General features: G+C 43.1%; 1 protein-coding gene across 1 annotated transcript in view; it reads right to left on the bottom strand.

The window, feature by feature from the left end:
* Nucleotides 1-1,902, bottom strand: part of LOC102202097 (cell wall protein DAN4-like) — a 4,159-nt gene extending 2,257 nt beyond the window's left edge. Inside the window, exon 1 of the mRNA XM_005754169.1 lies at nucleotides 891-1,902. Within this exon, the coding sequence (XP_005754226.1) occupies nucleotides 891-1,676 (786 nt within the window). The 5' untranslated portion in view covers nucleotides 1,677-1,902. The remainder of the gene's footprint in view (nucleotides 1-890) is intronic.
* Between the last annotated feature and the right edge of the window lie 6 nt (nucleotides 1,903-1,908).

Here is a 1,908-nt window from a genome sequence, read left to right as displayed (position 1 = left end):
TGTCTGTCTGTCTGTCACGCAACAGCCATCCTGCTGCATAACTGAAACTGGGTCATAGAACAGGGCAATGATCACAAGCTTATTTAATATTACCTGTGTCTACAGGTACAGGTGTTTGCTGTTGAGTTTGTTCCTGTCTTAGATATTGTCATTTGAAAGGCATGTGAGTCAAAAACATTTCCCAACTTTGACCAACTGTTCAATTTGGTTAATAGGGTTTCTGTGTCCTTGAAATGCTTGAAATTGAAACAGACATTTTAGTAGGCAGAGGCACAGGACATGTAAAGTATTTGGTCAAATGTGAAAGAAATCTTTTGAGTCATTCCTGCCAATAATAATTTCAATAATTTGTTGTTTTAAAGGAACATTAGGCTCACATGAGTCACTCACCCTGTTTCTGTTGGTGTTTTGCGTGAGTCCCTTTTCCCCAGCCCAGGTCTGCCACAATGAGGGCGATGGCCAAGAAACCAAGAAAGCCACAGTGGCCACTTTGATGGAAAATATGCTAAGCTGGAAAGCCTGCAATTATTTTTAATATGCTTTCTGTGGTGCATATGTGTTACCATAATTTCCTTCTTACCAATATTATCTGAGTTCATGCAGAAGTCACAGTATATCAGAACTAAGTCAGACAAAGACCCATAAGGGGCTTTCAGTTATACTGTATATGAACATAACTTGTATTTGTCTTGTGGTAACTGATAAGCGGCTCTGTGGTTTTATGGTTATCTGCAGATTTCTGTGAAGTATCGGCACACCCCCTTTTTTTAAAAACACACACAACCCCCCCCCCCCAAAAAACCCCCAAAAAACCCAAAAAACTTCACATTCTGCATCAACTTTTTAAAAATTGCTATTCACCAGGATTTTTGAGAAAGGGAAAGACTTACCTGTCTCTTTATTAATGAAGATCGATTCTTAAAAGCTTCGGATAATGAATCCAACAAGTCCTTTGTAAAAGTGCTCTGAATGGATCTGAAAACAACAAATCTAGTTGCCAGAGACCTGGCGGTTGTGGCCCCAGATGTGGTTGTTGTTGCTGTTGTTGTACTTATTGAACTGAGAGTGGAAGTTGTTGAAGCTGCTGTGATAGTTATTGGAGCAATTGTGGTAAGAGCTGGGCTTCTTGTCGTGGTTGCTGTAGCAGTTGCAATAGTTGCAGATGAGATTATTATTGGAGCTGCAGTGGTGATTGTTTGAGCAGATGTTGTTGTTGCAGCTGTTCTGGTGGTTGTTGGAGCAGTTGTATTTGTGGGTGCAGGGTTAGGGTTAGTTGTTGCAGAAGCATCTGCTGTGGTCGTTGTTTGAGCTGATCTAGTAGTTGTAGGAGCTGATGATATTGTTGTGGAAAGTGCTGTGTTGGTTGTTGGACCAGCTTTTGTCGATGTTGTAGCTAGTGTAGTGATTTTTGTAGATGCTGTAGTAATTGTTGTAGCTGGCGTGGTAGTAGCTGAAGCTGCTGTGGTGGTTTGAGCTGCCGTAGTAGTTGTTGGTGCCGCTGTGGTACTTGTTGCAGCAGCTGTGGTGGTAGTTGCAGCAGCTGTGGTGGTCGTTGGAGCTGATGTTGTCGATGTTGTAACTGGTGTGGTAGCAGTTGTAGCTGCTGTAGTGGTTTGAGCTGCTGTAGTAGTTGTTGTACCTGGTGTTGCAGTAGTTGCAGCAGCTGTGGTGGTCATTGGAGCTGATGTTGCCAATGTTGTAACTGGTGTGGTAGCAGTTGTAGCTGCTGTAGTGGTTTGAGCGGCTGTAATAGTTGTTGGTGTCGCTGTGGTACTTGTTGTAGCTGCTATAGTGGTTGTTGTAGCTGGTGTTGCAGTAGTTCCAGCGGCTGTGGTTGTTGTTACAGTTGATGCTGTCGATGTTGTACCTGGCGTGGTAGCAGTTGTAGCTGCTGTAGTGGTTTGAGCT

Source organism: Pundamilia nyererei, unplaced genomic scaffold (assembly GCF_000239375.1).
Source record: "Pundamilia nyererei isolate P.nyererei 1_Seehausen unplaced genomic scaffold, PunNye1.0 scaffold00515, whole genome shotgun sequence".
Classification (NCBI taxonomy): domain Eukaryota; kingdom Metazoa; phylum Chordata; class Actinopteri; order Cichliformes; family Cichlidae; genus Pundamilia; species Pundamilia nyererei.
Note: the sequence above shows the minus strand (reverse complement) of the source record. Positions and strands in the feature narration are given on the sequence as shown.